At 39.7% G+C, this 26,422-nt stretch overlaps 1 protein-coding gene across 1 annotated transcript in view; it reads right to left on the bottom strand.

Annotated features, from left to right (window-relative positions):
* The window catches only part of cabp4 (calcium binding protein 4), an 87,586-nt gene that overhangs the window by 49,855 nt on the left and 11,309 nt on the right, over nt 1-26,422 (bottom strand). The window contains exon 6 of the mRNA XM_012966747.3: nt 4,498-4,645. Within this exon, the coding sequence (XP_012822201.1) occupies nt 4,498-4,645 (148 nt within the window). The remainder of the gene's footprint in view (nt 1-4,497; nt 4,646-26,422) is intronic.

Raw genomic sequence — 26,422 nt, 5'->3', positions numbered from 1 at the left:
TGCTATAAACCACCCCGTATAGATGAGGGGGATGAGGCCCAGCTATTGTTGCAAATGGAAGAGGCTTCAAAACTGGATCAAGTTGTTATTATGGGGGACTTTAATTATCCAGACATTGACTGGAGTAATGGGGTGGCTAAGACAGAAAAAGCTAGTAGGTTTGTAAATATGCTAAATGACAACTTTTTATTTCAGGCGGTTCAAAAACCTACTAGGAATGACTCTATTTTGGACCTGGTGATATCTAATAATAATGAACTCATCTCTAACATTTGTGTGGGTGAGCATTTGGGGAACAGTGATCACAACATGGTCTCCTTTGAGATAATGCTGCAGAGACAGCTCTATAAGGGAGTAACTAAAACGCTCGACTTTAGACGTGCAGACTTTGCCAGTATAAGGGCATCTCTGCAATGTGTCAACTGGGAAAGGCTTTTCATGGGGTTAGACACAGAAGGAAAATGGAACATCTTTAAAACATTGCTTTGCAGGTATACACAACAGTATATTCCCCTTGTAAGCAAGGAGAGGCATCGCAAAGCAAAACCTTTATGGCTGAATTAAAGTGTTAGTGTCGAGGTTGGTAATAAATAACGTGCTTTTAAAGCATTCAAGTTAGCTGGGACAGTGGAAACTTTCATCAGGTACAAGGAAGCAAATAAAGCATGCAAAAAAGCTATCAGGCAAGCTGAAATAGAGATGGAAAGGGATATTGCAGCTAGGAGTAAAAAGAATCCAAAATTATTTTTTAATTATGTAAATAGTAAAAAAATGAAGCAAGAAGGGGTGGGAACCTTATTATCACAGGGGGGTAAGTTGGTTGATGAGAATGGGGAAAAAGCAGAAATTTTGAACTCTTATTTTTCATCTGTCTATACATCTGAGGAGCCAGCGAATGAAGGCTTCCCTTTTAATATGCCCAGTTCTAGTAATTTAGCTACTGATGCATGGGTCTCTCGGGAGGAAATTCAAAAGAGACTTGAACTTGTAAAGGTAAACAAAGGTCCAGGACCGGATGGGATTCATCCCAGGGTATTAAATGAACTGAGCGCTGTGATTGCCAAACCTCTTCACTTAATTTTTCAGGATTCGTTGAGGTCTGGCATGGTACCGAGAGACTGGCGGATTGCTAATGTGGTGCCGTTATTTAAAAAGGGATCCCGTTCTCAGCCTGAAAACTATAGGCCTGTTAGTCTAACATCAGTAGTAGGAAAACTTTTGAAAGGGGTTATAAGGGATAGGGTACTTGAATACATTGCAGTTCACAATACTATTAGTATGTGCCAGCATGGTTTTATGCGTAACAGATCTTGCCAGACTAATTTAGTCGCCTTTTATAAGGAGGTGAGTAGGAACCTCGATGCTGGAATGGCGGTTGGTGTCATCTACTTGGACTTTGCTAAAGCGTTTGATACAGTACCTCACAGAAGGTTAATAATCAAATAAAGGAATATTGGCCTAGAACATAATATTTGTAATTGGATAGAGAACTGGCTGAAGGATAGATTACAAAGAGTGGTGGTAAATGGAACATTTTCTAATTGGACCAGTGTGGTTAGTGGAGTACCGCAGGGGTCAGTCCTTGGTCCTTTGCTTTTTAACTTGTTTATTAATGACCTAGAGGTGGGCATAGACAGTACTGTTTCTATTTTTGCTGATGACACAAAATTGTGCAAAACTATAAGTTCCATGCAGGATGCTGCCGCTTTGCAGAGTGATTTGACAAAATTGGGAAACTGGAAAATGAGGTTCAATGTTGATAAGTGCAAAGTTATGCACTTTGGTAGAAATAATATAAACGCAAACTATCTACTGAATGGTAGTGTGTTGGGGGGATCCTTAATGGAGACGGATCTAGGGGTTTTTGTAGATAACAAATTGTCTAATTCCAGGCAGTATCATTCTGTGGCTACTAAAGCAAATAAAGTGCTGTCTTGTATAAAAAAGGGCATTGACTCAAGGGATGAAAACATAATTTTACCTCTTTATAGGTCTCTGGTAAGGCCTCACCTTGAGTATGAAGTGCAGTTTTGGGCTCCAGTCCTTAAGAAGGATATTAATGAGCTGGAGAGAGTGCAGAGACGTGCAACTAAACTGGTTAAGGGGATGGAAAATTTAAACTATGAGGTTAGACTGTCGAGGTTGGGGTTGTTTTCTCTGGAAAAGAGGCGCTTGCGAGGGGACATGATTACTCTGTACAAGTACATTAGAGGGGATTATAGGCAGATGGGGGATGTTCTTTTTTCCCATAAAAACGATCAACGCACCAGATGTCACCCCTTCAGATTAGAGGAACGGAGCTTCCATTTGAAGCAGCGTAGGTGGTTTTTCACGGTGAGGGCAGTGAGGTTGTGGAATGCCCTTCCTAGAGATGTGGTAATGGCAGATTCTGTTAATGCCTTTAAGAGGGGCCTGGATGAGTTCTTGAACAATCAGAATATCCAAGGCTATTGTGATACTAATATCTACAGTTAGTATTAGTGGTTGTATATATAGTTTATGTATGTGAGTGTATAGATTGGTAGGCGTGGGTTGTGTGTGCTGGGTTTACTTGGATGGGTTGAACTTGATAGACTTTGGTCTTTTTTCAACCCTATGTAACTATGTAACAATGAAATTACACCAAGGGCCACTTGTAGAATTTGCTTAAAAAGTACAGTATATGATAACAATATCACTACTGTACATAACATGTAACAGTGAGCAGTTTATCTAAAACCGAAAGTTGAGAGCAGTAATTATTTATGAAGTTAAAAATGTACATTAAGGGGCAGATTTACTAATCCACGAATCTGAATCCCGAAAGGGAAAAAATCGTATTGGAAACGAAAATTTTGTGACTTTTTCATCGCCGTCGCGATTTTTCCTATTTGTTGCGACTTTTCCGTCGCCGTCGCGACTTTATCGTATTTTGCGTGACTTTTTCATCGTCGTCGCGATTTTTTAGCTATAGTAAACAGCGGAAAAAACAATCCGATTTTTTCCGCGACGGCGACGAAAAAGTCGCGGAAAATATACGAAAAAGTCGCAAAAATACCAATCATTACGAAAAAACTCATTCAGATGCCTTCGGACTGTTCATGGATTAGTAAATCTGCCCTAAGTGTGTGTGACTGTTAATCTGTCTGTATATGTTTTTTTTCTGCATACCTTTCCTGTACTATACAATGGGGCCAATTCACTAAAGGTCGATAACGCTTATCGCATGATTTTTTGTGTTAAAAAGCATGCAATAAATAAGTACCGAGTCATTTCGCATGCGTTAATCCACATAAAAATGCATCTTCGCAAAGCATTGTTTCTAACGCATTACGTTAATTAGCGAATAAAAATAGTACTAACACCTACTTGGGGTAGGCAGTACTTGTGGTTTGTGAGCTTTTGGCAACACAACATGGAGTTTGCAGTCAGATTTTTTCAAGTATGTGATCGTCCTAGAGTGATACATCCTCCAGTTTTCAGGGAAATGGTAATTTTCAGAACAGTAGTTTTCAGAAGGTAATGGTTATGTGCATAATATCGTGTGCTAATATCGCACGTGGTGGGAAATAACATACGCGGCGGGATAAAATCGCAATAAAATCGCTCACCGCGAGTTAAATAACGCAAAGAACATAGCTTCTTAATTATGACAGGTGAATCGAGCGTTAAGTCACAAAAAATAAGAAGTGATAAAATTTGTTACGCATGCTATAAATAGCACTCATTTTATCAACCTTTAGTGAATCAGCCCCAATAACTGTTGGTACAGTCTTTTATAAACTTGTCTGCCCCTGGACATGTTGGAATTTCCTATAAAGCATGCCCGGACATATTACCTTTTCCAAAAATAGTTGTCCGGGCATGCCTTTGATATCCTCCTGTAATAATTAGGTATCTCTAACATAGAAGTTTCTAAACCTCAAGTTATCATGGGTCTACAATGCATTACCATTCATATCCACATGATAGTACTCACATAGAACCCATGTATTGAGGGTGCCATTTTACAATTTACCAACACAGGGTATTGTCGGCAATACACTGAATGGCAGAACAAAATCACAAAATGATGGCTGTGCAGTGGACGGGTCCATAACGTGCAATGGGTGGGGCATAACATTATGGCTATTGCTCAAAATTGTGGGTCAAATAGGGCTCAAAATAGTGGCTGCACAGTGGGCAGGAACTGTCTATGTAGTGGGCAGGGCCAACTGGTCACGTTATCTGTAGACCCCCCCATAGCTCTGCCCACCTGTCAAGTTGATGGAGTGTGTGATGGAGTGTTGATGAAGTGAATATTGCTTTCTGTTTCCTGGTTTAAATCTTGAATAATGTAATAATGTAGCAGAAGTCAGCTCTCCTCTAGGTCTGTTTAACACCTGGTTTCTGAGGAATCATACAAATCCAGAGATATTGCTTTCCATAGAAATAAAGGAACATTTGAAAATACACTTTTTATGACCACTTTTTAACATGACAATTAGTCTCACATAATACAAAGCTGTAGTCACTTACCGTCAAAGTCAACTCTCCCATCCCCATTGAGATCTACATCATGAATAATTTCCTGGACTTCACTGGAGTTCAGAGGTTGCCCCAAGAAGGTCTGAGCAGCATCATGGAGCTCTAAACCACTAATATGGCCATCTCCATTCACATCGAACTAAAAAAAAAAATAGTAGAAAAAAAAAATTTGAAATGAGATTTTAAATAATATTATATTTCTATTTTATGAATGGCTGAACAGGATAACATGGTCTCTTGCCTGTTTCTTCTGCACCCACTGTTAACCTCAGCTTTGCTTATTGATAAGAAAATCTACTAAACAATCACTTTGCACTCTTTTACGTGCAAATTTTATTAATGGAGAGTTACCACTTAAAAAAAATGGGCTAGAAATGCTGCACATTATCAAATAAGATTCTATATTAGTCCAAAGCAACCACAGCCCATTAGTAGTAAAGATATGTGGTTCTGAAAATGTCCCTAGTAACCACCATCCTCTATCCGCTGAGTTAACATATTGTAAATATACTAAATTACATTTTTTTAATCAGGTAGTTCAGGAACCTCCTAGGAAACACTGTTTTGGATCCGGTAATTAACAATACCAAATTTATTTCTAGCATTTTCATGGGTAAGCAATTAGGGAATACATGGTCTTCTTTGAAATTATGTTGTAGAAACAACTCTATAAAGGACTAAAACTCTAGATTTTAGATGTGCAGTACAAGGGAATTTCTGCAATTTATTAACTGGGTAAGATTCTTCACAGGGGTAAACACAGAAGGAAAATGGAATGTCCGTAAAATGCTGTTTAATCAGGGGTGCTGCTGAAATGAGACAAGCTAAGAAACTTGCCATAAGCAGCAGCACCCCTGAAGTTACATGGGGCAGCAAAAATCTGCCCCTGGTAATTTACATAGCCGAAATTCCAATTTTTAAATTGAAATTGTGTCTCCTCTAGTGCAGAGAGCTTTTGTGCTCTCTGCACTAGAGGAGCCGGAATTTCAATTTAAAAATTGGAATTTCGGCTATGTAAATTACCAGGGGCAGATTTTGAGAATTTCGGCTTTTGTGCTCTCTGCACTAGCCTCCTTGTCTCCCTCCAATCCTAATTGCTTCTGAATCACATTACAAGGCATCTTAGAAACCAGTGCAAATTACATCAGAATTTAATAATCAGCTTCATGTAAGATATGGTTTTGATAAATTATTCAAAATCCACTTACTATACTGCAATTTTTTAATGATACATATCTTAATAAAAGTATTAAGAATGTATACAGTATATTTAAACTGAAAGTGCATAACTTTGAAAATGAGGGTCAGTATTGATAAGTGCAATTTTGCTACTCAGTTTTCCAATTTCGTCAAATCGCTCTACAAAGTGGCAGCATCCTGCATGGAACTTATAGTTTTGCACAATTAACAACAGAAACAGTACTTTCAATGCCACCCTCCAGGTCATTAATAAACAAGTAATAAAAAAAGCAAAGGACCAAGAACAGACCCCTGCAGTACTACACTAACAGTGGTCCAATAAGAAAATATTCCATTTACCACCACTCTTTGTAATCTCTCCTTCAGCCAGTTCTATAGAATCCCAGTACAAATTGTGTTCCAGGTTAATATTCATTAATTGCACTATTAACTGTGCAGTACTGTATCAAATGCTTTACTCCATGTAGACAATTAAATTAGTATGCCAAAATCTGTTATGTGTAAAACCATGCTGGCATAGTACTTATAGTATTGTGATTTGCAATGTATTCAAATGTATTCAAGTATCTTATCCCTTATAACTCTTTTGAGAAGCTTTTCTACCACTGATGTCAGACTAACAGACCTATAGTTTTCAGGCTGAGAACAGGATACATTTTTGAATAGTGGCATCACATTAGCAATAACCCCAGCCTCTCTGCTCCATGCTAGATTTTAATGAATTGTAAAAATTCAAAGAAGAGGTTTGGCAATCACAGAGCTAAGCTTGATAAGTATCCTGGAATGAGTACCATCCAGTCCCAGACCTTTGTTTACCGTTACACATTCAAGGTCTCTAGTATATCCTCCTGCGTGACCCATGCATCAGTAGTTATATTGCTAGTTGTGGGTCTATTAAGCTTAATTAGCTGGTTCCTCAGTTGTGTAGACAGATAAAAAAAACAGTTCAGAATTCCTGCTTTTTTCCCTGTTCTCATCAACCAATCACCCCTCATCATCCCTGCTTGCTTTATTTCTTTACTATTTACATATTTTAAAAATCATTTTGGATTCATTTTACTCCATTTGTGAGAATGAGTTTTTTTTTGTGGTTTCAAAATAAAAATATGAGATTTAGTAATTAAGTAAATCTTACACTTTTATCAAACCATAAAGGTTTTGTTTTGATATGTCTTTCCTTACTTACAAGGAAAAGAGGTAAGTAGCCAAAAACACAAAAATGCAAGAATGGAACAATGAGCCATAAAAACATTCACAAATCCAGATATCGTATAGATATATAGATATTGTTTTGTATTAATGCTTGAAGTAAAGGCTGATTATGAAGAATGCTCAAAAGAGTACTGTATGGTGAAGGATTACAATCAATAATCTCCTTAGCTAGAACTGAGAATTTGTATGGCTCTGGATCTATCCAGCTTGATTTCTTTGAAGACAGATAGAACTAAACAGGAGTTCCAAGCATCAATCACCAGAGGATTGCCCCGAGGAAAAGAAGATTTTCACAGTTCAAGGGCTCCATATCTATTTAAGGAATGCCCTGAGGGTTTAGAGACCAATTTAATGCAGTCTTTCCCAGGATATGTACCAACTTTCTGCCCACAGCAGTTTTTTTTTTATTAAATGAGAACAATTAGGAAAACAAACATTTTATGTATGAGTCATTTCATAGAAATAAACTTTCTTTCAATTTAAAATTCTGTAATGCTTATGAAATACTCCAGTTAGTCTTCAGCAATCTTTTTCTTTTTGAGTCAGATATTGATTGACATTTAAAGAACATGGGGCAGATTCACTAAAGGTTGAAAAAATGACTGCTATTTATAGCATGCGTTAAAAATATTATCACTTATCTGGCGTTGAGTGATTTTAAGCGATATTTTAAACGCATGCACAATCATTTCTGCCTCGTGCGATATTTTTTGCCGCTCTTGAAATTAGCGCACGCTACTACGCACGTAGCAGTTACTTTCTGAAAACTACTGTTCTGAAAATTACCATTTCCCTGATCATCACTCTAGGAAGATCACATACTTGAAAAAATCCGACTGCAAACTCCATCTTGTCACCACAGACAATCACCAGCTGCAATTTTGTTCAGTAATGCCTACTCCTGGGAGGCGTTAAGTTTCATGGTAATTATCGCATTTTATGCGTTTAACGCTTCATATGTGTTTGTGAATCATGCGTTAGTATTATTTCTATGTGCTAATTACCGCAATGCGATAATGCGATAATGCGCTTTTTAATGCATGCGATATGAGTGATAACGCATGCGAAATTATGTTGATGAATCGGTACTTATTTATCGCATGCTTTTTAACGCAAAAAAGTATGCGATAAGCGTTAACGACCTTTGGTGAATTGGCCCCAATGTCAACCCCAAAAATATTTTTTTCCTCATCAAAGAAAACATAATTCTAAGCAACATTTTAATGTAACAATCTGGAGTTCAGCAAATGCTGCTTTCTATAGCAATTACATTTACACATAACTTTTAAAGCACTAATAATTTTTAGCAAAATTGATATTGGAAAGTGCTTAGAATTATGATTCTTTTATTAGGCAAACAATTATTTTTGTGGTTGACATGTCCTTTAACTGAAAAACAGCTAGGTCTAATGTATTGTCAAAGGGAGCACACAATAATACATACAATAAAGGAGTATAAATACACTGAAATTAAGTGCCATTTAATAAGAGACACAGTAGAAAGGCCGTACCTGCCCTGTAAAGCTTACAGTGTAATTGGGTGGGTAACATTAAAGGTTAATAGTGGATTAACTTGATTATCGGTTGGGAATTTTTAAATGATTATTTTAAAAGTTTTTTTTTTCAAGTTTGTGTGATGAAGTATATGAAATTTTCATTTTTACAACAGTTTCCCTTTGAACGGATTATTTATTATCCTGTTTGGTCTTTTTTCAACCCTATGTAACTATGACACAGAGTCCATCAAGTACAACCCTTCCAAGTAAACGCAGCACACACAACCTATACTTACCAATCTATACTATCAAATACATAAACTATATATACAACCATTAATACTAACTGTAGATATTAGTATCACAATAGCCTTGGATACTATGCTTGTTCAAGAACTCATCCAGGCCCCTCTTAAAGGCATTAACAGAATCTGCCATTACAACATCACTAGGAAGGGCATTCTACAACCTCACTGCCCTCACTGTGAGAAACCACCTACGCTGCTTCAAATGGAAACTCCGTTCCTCTAATCTAAAGAGGTGGCCTCTGGTGCGTTGATCGCTTTTATGGGAAAAAAGAACACCCCCTATCTGCCTATAATCCCCTCTAATGTATTTGTACAGAGTAATCATGTCCCCTTGCAAGCGCCTCTTTTCCAGAGAAAACAACCCCAACCTCGACAGTCTAACCTCATAGCTTAAATATTCCATCCCCTTTACCAGTTTAGTTGCACTTCTCTGCACTCTCTCCAGCTCATTAATATCCTTCTTAAAGAGGACCTGTCACCCTAAGAGATAATTCGAAATTTTTTTCTATTGTGTTGGTTAAGCAAAATAAACTTCACTTACATTATATAAGTAATGTAAATCTTGTTTCCTTCAGTCCTGGAATTACACAGTCACATCAAATAGGCAGGTGCGATTTTGTGGACACTGTTATTAAGGCATGCTTTGTATCTTGCCAAAATCTTGTTTCTGTGCCAGTATGGGGGACCTGATGCTCATGCCTATGCAGTGGTTACAAAATTAGATGGTGAGGAGGAAGGGGCAATGAGAGGAGTGCAGCAACATCTAAGAAGTTCTGAATTCAAAGTGAAAGTAAGTGTCTGCCCCGCCTCTATGCCTTAGGCATAGAGGCGGGGCAGGCAATATATGATTGACAGCTAGGATTTTTAAATGCTTTTATAATGGGTATGGATGTGTTAATAAAAAAAAGAATTTTGGTTTCATGTTTAATTTGAAAAGGACTTTTATTATACAGCTTTTTATGCCTGGGTGACAGGTCCACTTTAAGGACTGGAGCCCAAAACTGCACCACATACTCAAGGTGAGGCCTTACCAGGGACCTATAAAGAGGTAAAATTATGTTTTCATCCCTTGAGTCAATGCCCTTTTTTATGAAAGACAGCACTTTATTTGCTTTAGTAGCCACAGAATGACACTGCCTGAAATTAGACAACTTGTTATTTACAAAAACCCCTAGATCCTTCTCCATTAAGGATACCCGCAACTACCATTTAGTAGATAGTTCGCGTTTATATTATTTATACCAAAGTGCATAACTTTGCACTTGTCCACATTGAACCTCATTTTCCAGTTTGCTGCCCAGTTTTCCAATTTTGTCAAATCACTCTGCAAAGTGGCAGCATCCTGCATGGAACTTATAGTTTTGCACAATTTAGTGTTGTCAGCAAAAATAGAAACAGTACTCTCTATGCCCACCTCCAGGTCATTAATAAACAAGTTAAAAAGCAAAGGACCAAGGACTGACCCCTGCGGTACTCCACTAACAACACAACAACATTTACCACCACTCTTTGTAATCTATCCTTCAGCCAGTTCTCTATCCAATTACAAATATTATGTTCTAGGCCAAAATTCCTCAATTTGATCATTAACCTTCTGTGAGGTACTGTATCAAATGCTTTAGCAAAGTCCAAGTAGATGACATCAACTGCCATTCCAGCATCAAGGTTCCTGCTCACCTCCTCATTAAAGGTGACTAAATTAGTCTGGATAGATCTGTTACGCATAAAACCATGCTGGCACAAACTTATAGTAATGTAAACTGCAATGTATTCACGTACCCTATCCCTTATTACCCCTTCCAAAAGCTTTCCTACTACTGATGTCAGACTAACAGGCCTATAGTTTTCAGGCTGAGAACGGGATCCCTTTTTAAATAACGGCACCACAGTCTCTCGGCACCATGCCAGACCTCAAGGAATCCTGAAAAATTAAGTGAAGATGCTTGGCAATCACAGCGCTAAGCTTGTTTAATAGGTCCTGGACCTTCGTTTACCTTTACATGTTCAAGTCTCTTTTGAATTTCCTCCCTAGTGACCCATGCGTCAGTAGCTATATTACTAGAACTGGACATATTAAAAGGGAAGCCTTCATTAGATTGCTCCTCAGATCTATAGACAGTTGAAAAATAAGAGCTCAAAATTTCTGCTTTTCCCCTGTTCTCATCAACCAACTGACCCCCTTATTATAATAAGGTTCCCATCCCTTCTTGCTTCATTTTTGTACTATTTACATAATTAAAAAATAATGTTGGATTCTTTTTACTCCTAGCTGCAATATCCCTTTCCATCTATATTTTAGCTTGCTTTTTTTGCATGCTTTATTTGCTTCCTTGTACCTGATGAAAGTTTCTGCTGTCCCAGCTAGCTTGAATGCTTTAATGTGGTTTTTCTTACCAACCTGAGATGAGTTCAGTATTATTAGATATTACCAGGTCCAAAATAGAGTCACTCCTAGTAGGTTCTTCAACCGCTTGAAGTAAAAAGTTGTCATTTAGCATATTTACAAACCTACAAGCTTTTTCTGACTTAGCCACCACATTACTCCTCCATTTGCAACAGTAGCTGGGCCTCTTCCCCATCACCTATACGTGGTGGTTTATAGCATACACCAATGATTATTTTCTTTGTAAACTTTAGCCCTGCTGAAATTTCTATCCAAAGAGATTCAACATTTTCATTGTTATTGTCTTTACTACATAGCTTTAAATTTGGCTTTACATAAAGACAAACCCCTCCACACTTTTTAATTTCTCTGTCCCTCCTAAAAAGTATGTAACCATTAAAATTCACAGCCCAGTCGCATTTTTCATCCTACCAGGTCTCAGTGATACCAATTAAATCATAATTTTCAATATATGCAATAGCCTGCAGCTCCCCTAATTTACCCGACAAGCATTAGCCAGCATGCAGCGGAGATTACTACTTCTCCCTCTGATATTAGCTAACGGAGAGTTAGAGCTAAGGCGATTATTAGTCTGTTTCCCTTGTAACAATAGAAGCTCCTTATCTGATAAACTCTATGCCCCCCTCACTCCTCCCCCACAACCCTTTGCTAGTCCCACTGACCTGTCTACACTAGCTTTCCAATAAAACTTTAGCTCACCCCCCGTCTAGCTTCTTAACCATTCTCTCCCCTAGCACAACCGACCCCCTTCCACTGCAATCCGTCACGGCTGTATAGACTGTACCCCAAAGAGAAGTCAGCCCAGTGCTCTAGAAACCCAAACCCTTCCTTCCTACACCAAGACTTTAGCCACGCATTTAGCTCCCAAAGCTCCTAAACTTGCACGTGACACCGGCAAAATTTTTGAAAAAAAATTACATTGGAGGACCTTTCCTTAATCTTAGAGCCTAGATACTTGAACTCACTCTTTAAGGTCCTCCACCTACCATTCATTTTGGCATTAGTACCAATATGTACCAAGACAGCCGGGTCATGCCCAGCACCTCCCAATAATTTGTTGACTCGATCAACCACATGCCAAACCCTGGCACCAGGAAGACAGCAGACTGTTCGGTTGAAGTGATCCGTTCGACAGATTACCCTGTCCACTTTCCAAATGAGTGAATCCCCTATAACCACCATCTGTTTAAGCCTAGCTCTGCTCTCCTCCCCACCACTACTAGAGAAACTGGTCTCCTGGCTGTTAGAGAGATCAGCCTCATCTAGAACTGCCATCTTCTTCACACAATATAGCAAATCTGTTGGGATGCGCAAACCCTAGCGCAGCCTCCCTCTTCCTTTTACCCACACTAGATTGTCTAACTGTCACACAGCTTACTGCCTTATCATCCTTTCGCTGCTCCCCTCCCCCCAAATTATCTGATCCCGCTAGCTCCTGCTTAGGGAGCAAGAGACTCCTCTCAAGATTGTCAATCGAACGCAGTGTTGCGAGCCTCTAAAGTGGCAATTCACTCACATCCACAACAGAGGTATGCACTTTGGGACTGTTGTTCCACAACCGCATACATGTGGCAGGCTGTGCACTGTGTTGCTGCTGCTCATTCTCCCAGTTACAGAAACAGTTAAACAAAACTAGGGGATAAAGATCTGGAATAAATACAAACTTAGTACCTTGTTTTAAACTCCTTTAGTTTGTAACTCCTTTGGTTTATAACTCCATTTACAGAGCACCATTTCAAGAGCAATCATTTAAAGAGCACCAGGTATATTAAGGGTGCTTTATAAAAAAATATTCTTGATTTATCTTGCTGAATCTCATGCATGAGAAATGATGCAGAATGCTTTTCAACTTTGTTAATTCTCAGGTATTTACCATTTGTTGCTTGCATATTTTCAAGCCTTAAAATGCCCAAGAAATGTGTCTTGCATTGCTCAAGGTTCTCATAGACTGTAATGCTAAAATGTTTCTATTTTAAAGCATATGATGGAGACCAAGATGGTGCCCTAAACAGACATGCCTGCTTGAGATCCTCACCAGCCCAAATTTCCTGAAAGCCAGAGCAGTGAGAAAGCTTCCAAATTTGCCATTTTTGGTGCTAACTACAATAAGAAAGCACAGATATAGAGCAAGAACGGACCAATCACAAAAACTATACAAATATCTCTAGAAATCCCAACATGATCTAGAGCAGTGCTGTCCAACTGGCGGCCCGCGGGCCACATGCGGCCCTCGACCCCCCTCTGTGTGGCCCCCCACCTGTTTGGCTGCTTTGATGGCTTACCTTTGTGTAAGCTTTAAATGGTATCAGTACTGAGATTAACTGGCCCCCTGCATGGTTCTCACCTCAGATTCAGGCTGTAAACCCCCTGTATTGTTTAATCATGTAATCCCCTCTACTGTTCACACCTATTAATCTCTGCATTGTTCACCCCCTGCAGAGTTCACACCTCAGGCTCAGGCTGTAATCCATTGTTCACCTCTTCACACCTCAGACATTGTATGTATTGCCTGGCCTATGTGTATAGGCAGCATAGGGTAGGCAGAGTATGGCACATAGGCAGCATAGGGCAGGGAGGGTATGGCACAAACAGGCAGGGCAGGCAGAGGATGGCACCCACAGGCAGCATAGGGCAGGCAGAGTATGGCCCACACAGGCAGCATAGGGCAGGCAGAGTATGGCCCACATAGGCAGCACAGGGCAGGCAGGGGATGGCACCCACAGGCAGCATAGGGCAGGCAGAGTATGGCACCCACAGGCAGCATAGGGCAGGCAGAGTATGGCACACACAGGCAGCATAGGGCAGGCAGAGTGCTGTCTGTGTGTGCCATACTCTGCTGCCTGTGGGAGGTGAACCTGGCAGGGTTTTGTTCTGGGAGTTTGTTAGCAGTTGGAAATAGCCATTATATGGTCCCTAAGATGTGTAATTATGTGCTGGGGGTTGCTGTGCTATCCACAGGGGAGGAGGAGGCATATGGATTTAAGGTTGTGTCTTAATATGGCATAATATAATTCTTTAACATATGAATGATGGTTGATATCCCTGCAGCGACCATTGTGATAAAATTGGTGTGGTTTGAAGTGGGTGTGGTTTAAAATGGGGGAGTGGCCAGAACTGGCTTCCATTAGCGGCCCTCCACCATGTATGCAAGAGAAATTCCAGCCCTCGGCACCGCAGAAGTTGGACAGCACTGATCTAGAGCATATGGAGGACCAAAAGTCTAGGCCAGCATTACCAGACCCACCCTCGCCTGGCCAAGACTCAAAAAAAGCCGAACCCACAAACTCTGAACCACTTGAGGCAATTAACAGCATATTTTACAGTACCAAAGCTCAACTAGCATTGACAAGTCTACTGTGTCAGGACCTACAAAATTTTCAGGAACAGACAACTGGGGCAGAGGTGCAAATATTCACTCTGGAGGACACAGTTGTTCCATCCCCGCAGGACCAATACTGCACTACAATAAAAAGTGGTGATGCAATCTGCCCAGGTGGAGGACCAGGAAAATCGGCATTGCTGGAATAAGTAACACCTAGAAGGTCTACCTTCTTGTTAAAGTCAATGGAAAAATGGGGGTGTTCAGAGTGGAAAAGACGGAGGGTGGGTTTGCTTAAAAAACATTTAAGGTGTTGTACCCCTAAAACTGTAGGAGAAGAAGTGTTTAGAAATTGGGGGAGCTAAGAATAGGAAAAAGATTAAGAAGTAGAAAGGGAAGTTTGAGAACAAACTTCATGTTGGTTTGAAAAACGGGAAGTCACTGAATGAAATCTGATCTGTTGTTGGCTCCACCCAGTTTTTCTAACCTTGGACCACAGTTATATAGTAAAAACCACTGTGCAAAGTTTGGGGACCCTGGTTTTAATAGTGTCTGAATGGCAGCAATTTAAATTTCCCCACTGAAAGTCAATGAGTGACATCTGATTGGCGGTTGGTGGCTCCGCCCACTTTTTCTAAATGGGAACTGCAGTTACCCAGTGACTAACTCTGCAATGTTTAGGGACCCTAGGATAAATAGTTAAAGAATGGCAGCAGTTTAAATTTAAACAAATAGAAGCCAATAGGTGAATTGTGCTTGGTGGTTGGTGGCCCAACACACTTTTCATATTTTTGGACTGCAGTCCTCCAGTGACCACTGTTGCAAAGTTTGGGGCCTCAGGTGTAAAAATTGTGGGACTGACAGCATTTTACATTTCACCATTGAAAGTAAATAGGTGAAATGTGATTGGCTGTTGGTGGCTCTGACCACTTTTTCTAACTTTGAAATGCAAATACTCAGTGACTAACTTTGGAAAGTTTAACAACCCTGGAATTAATACTTAAATAATGGCATCAGTTTAAGTATAAACCAATAAAAAAATTAATAGGTAGAAACGGATTGGCAGTTGGTGGCTCCACCTACTTTTCCTAACCTTTAACCGTATTCCCCCAGTGACAAACTATAAAAAGTTTGGGGACACTGACATTAAAAGTCTGAGAATAGCAGTAGTTAAAATTTCCCCATTAAAAACAATGAAATAAATCTGATTGGCTGTCTGTAGCTCCACCCACTTTTTTCAAACCTTGAATTATTGTCACCCAGTGACTAACTTTGGGGACCCTGGCATAAATAGTATAAGAATGGCAGCATTATAAATTTAAACAAAAAAAATTAAATCCTAAAAATGCAGTCCCCTCTGAAGAGTTTGGTTACCATGGTGGTATTAATACTATGAGAATGGCAGCAGGTAAAATCTGATTGGCTGTTGGTGACACCGCCCACTTTTTCTAACCTTAAACCACAGTTACCTGGTACCTAACTCTGGCGTTATTACTGTGAGAATCTGAATGGCTGTTCGTAGCTCCACCCACTTTTGGGCATCCAACAAATTTGTTCTCTGGAACAAATAACTTCCCCGAGGGTACTTTGGGAGGAGTGTTAACCTGGGCTTCAGTCAAAGAGGAAAGTAGATCCGGACTAAGGGCTGCTACAATCATATCTTTAGGAATAATAAGGTCAGCTTGACTTCTCTCTAGAGGAGTCAAAGCTTCTGGATAAGGCATCTGCTTTGACATTTTTCCCACCAGGTCTAAAGGTTATAATGAAAATAAAACGAGAAAAAAATAGTGCCGACCTGGCCTGTCTAGGATTTAAGCGCATAGCAGATTCAAAATACAAGAGATTCTTATGGTCTGTGAATACCTTAACCACATGTTTAGCCCCCTACAAGAGATGTCTTCATTCTTCGAATGCCAATTTTATGGCCAATAATTACCTATTACCTATAACGCAAAAAACTTTTAAGAAAAGTAACTGCAAGGATGAACTTTATTGGTAACGGGGTGGCGCTGAGACAGGACTGCTCCTGCTCCTAGTTCAGAAGCATCCACCTCTACCAGAAAAGGAAGAGCAGAGTCAGGGTGCAGGAGTTAGCCTGAACCTTGGCTGGGTCCATTTCCAGGCCCTTATGAGAAATAATATACCCAAGGAAGTGAACCGAGGGGACTTCAAAAATGCATTTCTCGATCTTAGCATACAATTGATTTTGCCTTAATCTAAATAGAACCTCCTAAACATGAGCATGATGGTCAGACAGATTATTAGAATAGATCAAGATGTCATCTAGGTATACTACCACACGACGACCTAGAAGATCACGAAAAATGTAGTTTACCAACTCCTGGAAGGTACCAGGGGCATTATATAAACCAAAGGGAATTACTTAATATTCATAATGACCATCTCGGGTATTAAAGGCTGTCTTCCACTTGACCCCTTCCCGGATTCATTTAAGATTATACGTGCCTCTTAGATCAAGTTTAGAGAAAATAGTGGCTCCCTTCACTCTATCAAAGAGCTCAGAAATCAAGGGCAGGGGATATCGATTCTTGATTGTGATTTTGTTCAGACCCCTATAATCAATACATGGCCTAAGACCCCCATCTTTCTTCTCTACAAAGAAGAAACCAGCTCCTACAGGAGAAGAGGAGGGTCTCATAAAACCTCTCTCCAGGTTTTCTTTAATATACTCCTCCATAGCAAGAGACTCAGGTAGAGATAGTTCTACCTCTAGGGGGATAGAAACCAGGAATTAAATCTATGGCACAATCATAATGTCTGTGCGGAGGAAGGGTTTTAGCTGCCTTTTTAGAGAAGACATTTGCAAATGGAAAATAAGGGGAAGGTAACTCCTGTATGAAGGTAGCAAAAAGAACTTGAGCTGACTTAGTGCATAACCTCTGACAATCACTTCCCCATTGATTAATCTTATTAGCCACCCAGTCAATTTGAAGATTGTGCTTACGCAACCAGGGGAGGCCTAGGATGACAGGAGTATGTGGGCAATCTATGATGAAAAAGGAAATTTGCTTCACATGAAAGGAGCTCATAGACATGGAACAGATTACAGACTTGGAAGAAAAAAACCCACAACTCAGGGAAGTACCATCAATTACTAGCAATTTAACTGAGGAGGATATAGGAAGTGTGGGTATTCCTTGTCTGCAGGCAAAGTTAATATCTAAAAAATTCCCTTCTGCCCCAGAATCTATGAAAGCTGAGCTTTCCGCATAACCCATATCCCATCCCAAAAGGACCAGAAGCATAACTTTAGATGAATATTGTTGGGGAGCAGAAACGACATTGCCAAAGCAGAACTCCCCAGATCTGCTTAGGCTCTGTCGTTTCCCGGCCTTTTGGGACAGGAGCTGCGGAAATGACCCCTATCCCCACAGTACAAACATAACCCATTAGCCCGCCTCCGAACCTTTTCTTCAGAAGGTAGAACCCGACTGCATGGGTTATTCTGAAGATTTAGAAAAAAAACACCTCCAGTTTGGGTACCGGCTCTACGGAAAAGGTTTGTGGGACCGCTTGCTGGAATTCTTTCCAGACGTCTTTCCCTATGCTTCCTATCAATTTGAATGGCAAGATGCATGAGGGGTCTAGGGAGGGCTGAGCAGGGAAATTTATCAGGCAATCCTTTACAGCATCTGATAGCCCGACTCTAAACTGACTTCTTAAAGGAAAAAGAAAGTCAAAGTCACTTGGGGGTGCCAAAATGTTAGGCACCCCCAAGTGACTTTGACCACCTACCTTTTAGCCTGGGCTGGTGCCCCTGTGAGGAGAGAACAGCACCAGCCCGGGGTAGCTGCCGGCGCTTACTACTTCCTAACATTTTGGCACCCCCAAGTGATTTTGCCTTTCGTTTTCCTTTAAGGCAGCATCGTTCCAGCCCATTTCTACTACCCAATGGCGGAATTCAGTACAGTTATCCTTGACCCATTGTTTACCTTGCCTAAGATTATGAATCGCAGAATCAGCAGAGGCTGAATGATCTGGGTCATCATAAAATATTGCCTTGGCCTTAAAAAAGGAATCAAGGGATGTACGGGCTGGATCAGAGGGAGGTAAAGTAAATGCCCACAATTGTGGCTCTCCAAGAAGATGACCCAGATCATTCAGCCTCTGCTGACCAGTACTCACACAGACCAGTACTTGCGTTTGATTCCCACCACCCTTTGGAACATAAACTGGGTGTCATTAGGACTCTACATAGTAACATAGTAAGTTGGGTTGAAAAAAGACATACGTCCATCAAGTTCAACCATAATGCCTATATATAACCTGCCTAACTACTAGTTGATCCAGAGGAAGGCAAAAAAACCCCATCTGAAGCCTCTCTAATTTGCCGCAGAGGGGAAAAAATTCCTTCCTGACTCCAAGATGGCAATCGGACCAGTCCCTGGATCAACTTGTACTAAGAGCTATCTTCCATAACCCTGTATTCCCTCACTTGCTAAGAATCCATCCAGCCCCTTCTTAAAGCTATATAATGTATCAGCCAGTACGACTGATTCGGGGAGGGAATTCCACAACTTCACAGCTCTCACAGTAAAAAATCCTTTCCGAATATTTAAATGGAACCTCCCTTCTTCTAAACGGAGTGGATGCCCGCGTGTCCGTTGGAAGGACCTACTGGTAAATAAAACATTAGAAAGGTTATTATATGATCCCCTTATATATTTATACATAGTTATCATGTCACCTCTTAAGCGCCTCTTCCCAACTTGGCCAGTCTTTCTTCATAACTGAGACTTTCCATACCCTTTACCAGCTTAGTTGCCCTTCTCTGGACCCTCTCTAACTCAATAATGTCCCGTTTGAGCACTGGAGACCAAAACTGAACAGCATATTCTAGATGGGGCCTTACCAGTGCTCTGTAAAGGGGAAGAATAACCCCCTCCTCCCGTGAATCTATACCCCTTTTAATACAGCTCAAAACCTTGTTTGCCCTTGCAGCTGCTGCCTGGCATTGCTTGCTACAGCCAAGTTTATTATCTACAATGACTCCAAGGTCCTTCTCCATTATGGATTTGCCTAGTGCAGTCCCATTAAGGGTATACGGGGCTTGCCTATTTTTACATCCCAGGTGCATGACCTTTACATTTATCCACATTAAATCTCATCTGCCACTTAGCTGCCCAGATTGCCAGTTGGTCAAGATCCTGCTGCAGGGATGTCACATCCTGGATAGAATTGACTGGTCTGCAGAGTTTTGTGTCATCTGCAAACACTGATACATTACTCATAATACCCTCCCCTAAGTCATTTATGAACAAATTAAACAAAAGTGGACCCAGTACAGAACCCTGAGGGACCCCACTGAGAACCTTACTCCAAGTAGAGAATGTGCCATTAACAACCACCCTCTGTACCCGATCCTGTAGCCAGTTTTCTATCCATGTGCAAACGACTTCACTAAGACCAATATACCTTAGCTTAGAAAGCAGTCGTTTGTGGGGAACGGTATCAAATGCTTTGGCAAAATCCAAATAGATTATATCTACTGCATCCCCACTGTCCAGCTTCTTACTTACCTCATCATAAAAAGCAATTAAATTGGTCTGACATGACCTGTCCTTCATAAAGCCATGCTGATTACTGCTCATAATGGCATTCTCCACTACATAATTTTGAATGTGATCCCTTAACAAGCCTTCAAATAACTTGCCCACCACGGATGTCAAACTTACAGGCCTATAATTGCCAGGCTGAGATCTTACTCCCTTTTTAAATATAGGAATGACATTTGCCTTCTTCCAATCCCTAGGTACCATACCTGATGAAAGCGAGTCTGAGAATATCAGAAACAAGGGCCACTGCAATTCTGCCCCTAGCTCTCTCAGTACCCGAGGGTGTATTCCATCTGGCCCAGGTGCCTTGTTTACATTTATCGTGTGTAACCCTTTAAGCACCATATCCTGTGCCAGCCACTGTGTAGTTGGAGCTGAGGCAACAGTGAAGCTATTGGGTGGGACTTGGCCCACTAGCTCCTCTACTGTATACACAGAAGAAAAGAACTGGTTAAGCACATCTGCCTTTTCTGTATCCGCTGTAACCATATTGTTACTATAACTCAATGGGGCCACACCCTCAACCTGCATCTTTTTACTATTAATATACTTAAAAAACTTTTTGGGGTTAGTCTTGGCCTCGGGCGCGATGCGCTCCTCATTTTCTATCTTTGCCTTCCGGATTGCTGTTTTACAACACTTGTTATAGTGTTTATAATCATTAAACGCAGCTACTGTCCCCTCTGACTTATATTTCTTAAAAGCTTTCCTTTTTCTCCCTATTAACTTCTTTACCTCAGAGTTAAGCCACATAGGGTGATTCTTAACACTTCTACTTTTTCTTATTAATGGAATGAATTGAGAACAGTAATGATTTAATATCATTTTAAATGACAACCATTTCTGCTCTGTGTTTTTATCAGAAAACATAATGCCCCAATCTATGCCCTGAAGTGCTGCCCTTAAGGAGCTAAAATTTGCCTTCCTAAAATTCAGTGTCTTTGTTGCCCCCGTGTAAATTTGTTTCCTGCACCAAACATCAAATGAAATAACATTATGGTTACTATTACCCAGGGGTTCAACCACTTGCACATTTGCTATACGTTCTGGGTCATTAGAGATCACTAGATCTAGTATAGCATGGTTCCTGGTTGGCTCCTCAACAACTTGTGACATAAAGTTGTCATGCAGCAAGTTTATAAACTTGTTCCCATTTACTGTCCTGGCAGTACTATTGCCCCAGTCAATATCAGGGTAATTAAAATCCCCCCTTATTATCACTTGCCCCAAACTAGCAGCCTTTTCTATTTGCAACAGGAGCTGGGCCTCCTCCTCTTCGCTTACATTAGGGGGTCTATAGCAAACCCCTACAATTAGTTTGGTAGATTCTTTACTATCTGTGAGAAGCTCAACCCATAAGGATTCAGCTCCCTCTGTTACCCCCATCACTTCTTCCTTAATATTTGCTTTTAATTCCTGCTTAATGAACAGACACACTCCTCCTCCTTTTCTATTGCCCCTGTCCCTCCGAAACAATGTATACCCCCCAATATTAACAGCCCAGTCATGAGACTCATTCAACCAAGTTTCAGCAACACCAATCACATCATATTTCCGCTCCAACGCCAGTACCTCCAGCTCTCCCATTTTACCAGTCAGACTCCTTGCATTGGTAAACATACATCATCAAGCTGAAACTGTGGCATCCAATGCAGAGGCCAAGGAGAAGGAATATAAACATCTAAAAGAAGCTCTGAAAACTTGTGGGTACCCAGACTGGGCCTTTATCAAAACCAAATCAAAGACCAGCAGAAAGACCAGACCAACAAACAGAAGGGAGGAACACAGCAGGCAAAGCAACATAGTCATCCCATATGTTGCTGGAGAATTTTCAAAAAACCTTGCATTCCTGTGTTTTTCAAACCCAGCAACACTCTGAGACAAAAGCTGGTGCACCCTAAAGACCCTACACCCAAGCACATGAAAAGTAATGTGGTCTATGCTGTCCAGTGTAGTGAAGAGTGCTCTGACTTCCTCTCTGTAAGAGAATGGCCCAACATAGGCGGCCGAACTCCTCAGGACAAGACTCAGCAGTCTATCTACACCTCAAAGAAAAAGGTCACACTTTTGAGGACAATAACGTGCATATTTTGGACCGAGAGGACAGATGGTTTGAAAGAGGTGTGAAAGAGGCCATTTATGCCAGCCTGGAAAAAAACATCCGTCAACAGAGGAGGGGGCCTGCGACACCGCTTGTCATCAACATACAATGCCGCTTTGACATCCTTACCCCAGCGGTTTCACAACAGTTCACACTTCCAGTCATGAACTTTGAAGGATTAACACCTTCATCAATGAGAATCATGGTACCATTGTGATTGGATCATACCTTCTTACACCTGTCAGTTTCATCTAACACCTAATTGAACAAGTTCAATGGAACCATTGTGATTGGATGTCTGTGACTGTACTACCATCAAGAGTTTAAATACCGGGGAATTCCCTACCAGTCATTTGAACTGAAGAAGCCACTTAGATGAGTGGAAAACATTTTCAAGAAAAACTCAGAAAAGTCCAGTTGTTTTAGACTTAATTCTACTAGATACTGTATATCATGACCTGGATGAATGAGAATCTTCATAGACATACACTAACTGTAGATATTAGTATCACAATAACCTTGGATACTATGCTTGTTCAAAAACTAATCGAGGCCTCTTTTAAAGACATTACAGAATCTGCAATTACAACATCACTAGGAAGGGCATTCCACAATCTCACTGCCCTCACTGTGAAAAACCACCTATGCTGCTTCAAATGGAAGCTCAGTTCCTCTGATCTAAAGGGATGGCCTCTGGTGCTGTGATTGTTTTTATGGGGAAAAAAACTGCCACTATATGCCTACAATCCCCCCTAATGTACTTGTACAGAGTAATCATGTCCCCTTGCAAGAACCTTTTTTCAAGAGAAAACAACCCCAACCTTCACAGTCTAACCTCATAGTTGAAATCTTCCATCCCCTTTACCAGTTTAGTTGCACATCTCTTCACTGTCTCTAGCTCATTAATATCCTTTTTGAGGATTGGAGCCCAAAACTGTACTGCATATTCAACGTGAGACCAGAGACCTATAAAGAGGCAAAACTGTGTTTTTTGATCCCTAGAGTCAATAGGGCTGATTCACTTAAGTGCGTTAAAACGTGCGCTATTTATAGCGTGCAATAAAAATTTTATTGCATCTAAATTTTCGCCACTTAACGCACGATTCACTATAAGTATGCTTGCGCTAATTTACGCGCGATATTGCATGCGGCATTTACAGCATGCACGCTAATTAACACCTATTTTTATGTGCGCTAATAGTCGCCGCTTATAAATAGTAGCATATAAATAGTAGCCACATATAAATAGTGCATATAAATAGTAGCATATAAATAGTAGCCACATATAAATAGTGCATATAAATAGTAGCCACATATAAATAGTGCATATAAATAGTAGCATATAAATAGTAGCCACATATAAATAGTGCATATAAATAGTAGCATATAAATAGTAGCATATAAATAGTAGCCGCATATAAATAGTAGCCACATATAAATAGTGCATATAAATAGTAGCATATAAATAGTAGCATATAAATAGTAGCCACATATAAATAGTGCATATAAATAGTAGCCACATATAAATAGTGCATATAAATAGTAGCATATAAATAGTAGCCACATATAAATAGTGCATATAGATAGTAGCATATAAATAGTAGCCGCATATAAATAGTAGCATATAAATAGTATCCACATATAAATAGTGCTACTATTTATATGCGGCTACTATTTATATGCTACTATTTATATGCACTATTTATATGCGACTACTATTTATATGCTACTATTTATATGCACTATTTATATGTGGCTACTATTTATATGCTACTATTTATACGCACTATTTATATGTGGCTACTATTTATATGTGGCTACTATTTATATGCGGCTACTATTTATATGCTACTATTTATATGTAGCAAATTTCTTCTGGTGTGGGATCTGTCATTTTTAATAATCTACCTGTTGCTGCTAAACTATCATCACATTTTTTCTGGTGTGGGATGTCAGTTTCTAATAAACTTCCTGCTGCTGCTGCAGCAATATTCTTACATTTCTTCTGGTTTTGGGTCTGTTAAGGCTCCTAATAATGTTGGTGCTACTCCTGCTAAAATATCAAATTTCTTCTAATTTAGAGTCAGTTAAGGCTCCTAATTATGTTGTTGTTACTCCTGCTAAAATATTGTCAAATTTCTTCTAGTTTGGGGTCTGTTAAGGCTCCTAACAATGCTGTTGTTACACCTGCTAAAATTTTGTCAAATTTCTTCTAGTTTGTGGGTCACTTGGAGAGCCTTTGTCAGCACTTGTAGATTTCTACCTTTAACCCTTTGTTTTACATCTTCCGAGTTATATTAGAGATAGTGGCAAATAGATGCCATTCAATTCCTGTTAACTCGTAACTTCTTTCTGTTCAGAAATAGGGCACCGCTATGGGGCAAAATTTGCCCCATCTTATGCTAATTTGTACATTGCCTGGTGGGAATATAAGTACATTTATGGTGATAACAATCCCTTTAAAAACTATATACAACTTTATGGTCACTATATAGATGACATATTGATTATTTGGAAGGGTAATGAGTTTCTTTTTGCTGACTTTATTGATTATTTAAATAATAATGATCTCAACCTTCATTTTACCTCAGAGTTCCATCATAATAGGATTAATTTTTTGGACATTATACTGGTTGGCAATAGGAATATGGTTACCACCTTTCTTTATTGGAAAGTTTCTTTATCACATCCTAAATAGTGATGGGTGAAAAAATTCGGCAGGCATGGATTTGCGGCAAATTTCCGTGCTTCGCCATTGGCAAATTTTTTTGCAAAATGGGCATCAAAATGCACTGTGCATCCAAACATTGAAGCTCACATCAAAAGAATTGTTGCGAGCATGAAAAAGAATTGTCTCACGTCAAAAGAATTGTCTCATGCATCTAAAGAATTGTGTCTCGCGTCAAAAAGGATTGTCTCTCATCAAAAGAATTGTCTAGTACCAAAAAGAATTGTCTCTCATCAAAAGAATTGTCTCTCGCATAAAAAGAATTGTTGCTCACAACAATATTATTTTGACACACAACATTTTCACTGTTCCGTGAATCTTTTGAAAGATTTGCAAATTTTTCGGCAAAGCTGAACGGGACATATTCGCTCATCACTAATCCTACACATCTTATTCGGAATATCCCAATTAGTCAGTTCTTGCGTCTTAGACGCTTATGTTCTGACTTTCAAAATTTTGTACACGAAACATGCAATATAACAGATAGATTACTCCTAAGGAGATATGACATACATTGTCTTACAAAAGCTTTAAAAGAGTTTTGATGACCCCACGGGATCATCTGTTAAAATGTCAATTTAGAATTTCTTTTCGGAAGTCAAAAGAGTTTTCAAATTCTAATTCTAATTCTCCTGTGTGTATACTCACATGTATTCCTCAGTTTCCTCATATCAAGAAAATAGGGAACAAATATTTGCCAATATTATGTACTGATCCTAAGCTCAAGAGTGATACCTGAAAAATCTATCTCCTAGTATGGTGATAAGTAATAAAACAGAGATTCCTACCTGGCTGCAATACCATGGAACTTTAAAATGCGTCGCTACATGTTGTACTTTATGCTCCTGAATTTACATTTTCAGTTACTAATAAGTCTTATAAAATTGGTCAGTATATTAACTGAAACACTAAAAATGTCATATCTGATTACATGTCAAAAATATGGCATGCAATATGTTCGACAATCTTCGAAGAGTTTTAAACAATATAAAAAAAGAGACAAATGTATCTAGACATTTTTTGTCCTGTACCATAGGGAATTTAGATTTTTTTCAAGTCCAAGGTATAGAGAGAATTTTTGCATCTTGGAGGGGTGGAGATTTAACACATAAGATATTAAGATGAGAAGTTTTTGGATATTCACCCTTCATACTAGATTATCAAGAGGAATGAATTCCGATTTTGATGTTTCTTGGTACTATCATTAGACTTCTATTTCTTCATATTAATATTAATATGTTGAGGTATACATTTGTCTCTTTTGGGTCCATTGGCATTAAACCAGTAAAATTTAATAGGTTAAATCTGATTGGCTGTTGGTGGCCCCACCTACTTTTCCACACCTAAAACTGCAGCCCCCAAGTAACCAACTCTGAAGAGTTTGGGGATCCTGGTGTTAATACTGTGAGAATGGCAGGTTATATTTCCTCCATTTAAAGTCAAAATCTGATTGGCTGTTCGTAGCTCCACCCACTTTTGGGCATCCAACATATTTCATATTTCTTCAGGTTGACCCCATGACAATGTGATTCAAGTTTGGCGAGTGTAGCCTTAAAGCTGTAAGTGTGGCAG

Source organism: Xenopus tropicalis, chromosome 7 (genome assembly GCF_000004195.4).
Source record: "Xenopus tropicalis strain Nigerian chromosome 7, UCB_Xtro_10.0, whole genome shotgun sequence".
Classification (NCBI taxonomy): domain Eukaryota; kingdom Metazoa; phylum Chordata; class Amphibia; order Anura; family Pipidae; genus Xenopus; species Xenopus tropicalis.
This window is presented reverse-complemented; position numbering and strand designations above follow the sequence as displayed.